Genomic DNA, 3,639 nt, shown 5'->3' on the forward strand with positions numbered 1-3,639 from the left:
ACGTCTGTAATGTGTTATCCACGTTGAATTAACCTGGTAGTCGGTCAGTAATCAAGGCTGATGTTGTTTGTTTTCTTGACGTGACGAATCAGAGAAGGACACGTCGTTACTGCTAAGACCCAATCAAGTGTGTCTACGTCATCGTTTTCAAAGGTCTAACTTTCCACCCGTCCACACTACGAGGTAACCCACAATCTTTCAAACTAACACGGTCTTGGTAGGGTTTTCAAATGCCCTTTTTTGGGGGGTTTAAAACTCCTGAGTAGTGAGGATGCTCAGTAGCAAAAGATATGTGTTTTAAAATGGAAACATAGTTGTGTTGATGTTGCCTAATTTACACTCTGCTGTCTGCCTGCTTTGTTTTCAGCGTTTTACAAACACAATGGCCTCCAGATCAGAGGAGGATCTCTCCTGTTCTGTCTGCCAGGACATCTTCAAGGATCCTGTTGTCCTGTCGTGTAGCCACAGCTTCTGCAGAGACTGTCTGAAGAACTGGTGGGCAAAGAAACAAACACTTGAATGTCCAGTTTGTAACAGAAGATCATCAAGGACTGACCCACCTGTTAGTTTGGTGATAAAGAACCTGTGTGAGTCCTTCATACTGGAGAGAGACCAGAGAGCTTCAGAGACTCTCTGCAGTCTGCACTCTGAGAAACTCAGACTCTTCTGTCTGGACCATCAGCAGCCGTTGTGTCTCATCTGCAGAGATTCAAAAACACACAACGACCACAGATTCAGACCCATTGATGAAGCTGCAGAGGATCTCAAAGAGGAGATCCAGAAATCCCTGAAGCCCTTAAAGGAGAAACTGAAGCTCTTTGAACAAGTTAAAGGAAACTGTGATCAAACAGCAGAACACATGAAGGTCCAGGCCCGACGCATAGAGGGACAGATTAAGGAGCACTTTAAGAAGCTTCACCAGTTTCTAGAGGAGGAAGAGGAGGCCAGGATGGCTGCACTGAGGGAGGAAGAGGAGCAGAAGAGTCAGATGATGAAGGAGAAGATGGAGTTTCTGAGCAGAGAGATAGCAGCTCTTTCAGACATAGTCAGAGCTACAGAGGACAAGCTGAGAGCTGAAGACGTCTCATTCCTGAACAACTACAAGGCTGCAGTGGAAAGAGTCCAGCAGCGCCCCCTGCTGAAGGATCCACAGCTGCTCTCAGGAGCTCTGATAGACGAGGCCAAACACCTGGGCAACCTGGCCTTCAACATCTGGAACAAGATGAAGGACATGGTCTCCTACACTCCTGTGATTCTGGATCCAAACACTGCTCATCCAGAACTCAGCCTGTCTGAAAACCTGACCAGTGTGAGACGAGGACAGAGACAGAAGCTTCCTGATAATCCAGAGAGGTTTGATTCCCTCAACCCTGTTCTGGGCTCTGAGGGGTTTAACTCTGGGATTCACAGCTGGGTCGTTGAGGTTGGAGACAGTACATGCTGGTTTCTGGGTGTGGCAAAAGAGTCCGTCAAGAGGAAAGGGATTACGTGGTCTGGAATGTGGAGAATTGGATTCTCAAATGGGAGTTATAAAGTCTTCTTCCCATCAGCCCAACCGGTCGTTCTGACAGTGAAGAAGAAGTTCAAGAGGATCAGAGTTTTTTTGGACTGGAACAGAGGACATCTGTCGTTCTCTGATGCCAACACCAACACACACATATACACCTTCACACACAAGTTCACTGAGAAGCTGTTTCCATACTTAGGCAATAGCCATAAATCCCCGATTAAGATTTTACCAGTTTGAAGATGATTACAGTTATGACTGGTGGTAGGCACGAGCAGCACTCAATATCTAAAGATATGAAATGTAATCTAATGTACTTGTGTTGATTTAGACTTTAAATGATTAATCAAATAGGAGAACTGAAATAGATTTTGTTAAAATTTCTTTTGTGTTTTGATGAGGGGGTTGTGTTGATATTTTAGTTTTTTTCTGGTGATTAAGGAACTGATGTTGTTTCTGCTTTTACTCTCATTGTAAGTTGTTGAGTATTGTTTTAATTATTTTAATGAGGTGTTCCACTGTGTCACACATAAGCAGCAGAGATACTCAGAAGTTCAACATTTGTCTTTTTTGCATTTGAGTGATCAGAAACATGAAACGTTTACCTTTTTGTTGTTGTTGTGTATAAGTTATATATAAATAAAATCATTGAACTTTCCTCTCAAGATTTAAAAAATGTGTGTGTGTGTGTGTGTTATATCTACGACATCATATGTGATGTCACCGAAAGGTCGTCATCCGATTGGTAGCTGCTGGCTGGTTTTATAGAAACACAGGTAGGAAGAGTCACTGTGCTATTTATGTCCACTTAGAATGATGAATCACTTTAAGGGACTGAGTGTGTGTGTGTGTGTGTGTGTGTGTGTGTGTGTGTGTGTGTGTGTGTGTGTATGTTATTTCACAGATGAGCTTCAGCTGATCTGCCTCACAGACAGTACGCAGGACATCTGCAGCAGGTTGTGATGATTCAATGCTGAGATCATTTTAGAATGCAGACCTGCTTGATCCCGGAAAGTTTCAAATCCTGGACCGGAGCATGGGAGGCTCTGGGTTTCAAAAACATTTGACTTTTAAAGCATGAAAGTTGTTCATGGACGTATGGATCACTGGCAGAATATCTATAAATAAACAATAATCTTTTTATTGAAAAAGATATGTTAACGTTACCTCTGCAAGGTGATGTTTAATCCCAGAAGCAAGACTGCATCCGCATGAAGTCCATGCTTAAAGGCTCAGTTCATTTGAAATACCAAAAACATATTTATTTACCCATCTGTAGGGCTGGGTAAGATTACGATGCCAGTACCAAAACCAGTACCAAAACCAGTACCAAAACCAGTTCCAAAACAAGTACCAAAACCAGTTCCAAAACCAGAACAAAACAAGTACCAAAACCAGAACCAAAACCAGTACCTAAACCAGTACCAAAACCAGTACCCACAAAGTGATGCAGATGCTGATGTTAGCACTGTTTGCGCTGTTAGCATTGTTAGCATTGTTAGCTGCACATCCGTGCTCAGAGCCGTGTGCAGCAGGTCGTCCCGGCTGTATGGGTTGTAGCTGCTGCGGTCGTGGTCCAATCACACGTCACATTAAAGAGAATAACGCTTGCTGTGATTGGCTAATAACAAAACCGTACAAATAGTTATTTTTTTCTAGATCTGGGTACGAAAAGGATCGAATGCAGGTTTTCTTTTGCCTGGAGAAACATTACTTGTTCCTGGGTTATTTCAGTTGATACCCTAAAAGGTATCAGATACTCATCTGTAACATGTCCAGATATATTTCTATTGGTGCTATTTCTTTGCCGTCTGTATGAAAACTGCTTAGAGGACTATTTTTAAAAAGTTATTTTGCATGTCTGGATATCACGAGAAACCAGCCCTTTGGAAGAACTCCCAAGAACATTGTCACTGTGTTCGCTTTGTGTCAGAAATCATTTGTAGACATTGAACAACTACAACAACAACAACAACTACTACAACAACTACAACAACAGCAACAACTACAACAACTACAACTACAACAACTACAACAACAACTACAACAACAACAGCAACAACTACAACAACTACAACAACAACTACAACAACTACAACAACAACTACAACAACAGCAACAACTACAACAAC

At 42.2% G+C, this 3,639-nt stretch overlaps 1 protein-coding gene across 1 annotated transcript; it reads left to right on the forward strand.

Moving 5' to 3' along the window:
• The first annotated feature begins 382 nt into the window (after positions 1-382).
• Positions 383-1,747, forward strand: LOC137880587 (nuclear factor 7, ovary-like). Its single transcript, XM_068722004.1, has one exon. The coding sequence runs from the start codon at positions 383-385 to the stop codon at positions 1,745-1,747; it is 1,365 nt and encodes a 454-aa protein (XP_068578105.1).
• Positions 1,748-3,639: the final 1,892 nt, after the last annotated feature.

This window comes from Cebidichthys violaceus, unplaced genomic scaffold (genome assembly GCF_023349555.1).
Source record: "Cebidichthys violaceus isolate CVI_PGR_0920_01 unplaced genomic scaffold, fCebVio1.0.p SCAF_29, whole genome shotgun sequence".
Taxonomy (NCBI): Eukaryota; Metazoa; Chordata; class Actinopteri; order Perciformes; family Stichaeidae; genus Cebidichthys; species Cebidichthys violaceus.

Coding starts and splice junctions, on each gene's coding strand:
- LOC137880587 (XM_068722004.1), top strand. CDS start 383: ATGGCCTCCAGATCAGAGGAGGATCTCTCCTGTTCTGTCTGCCAGGAC.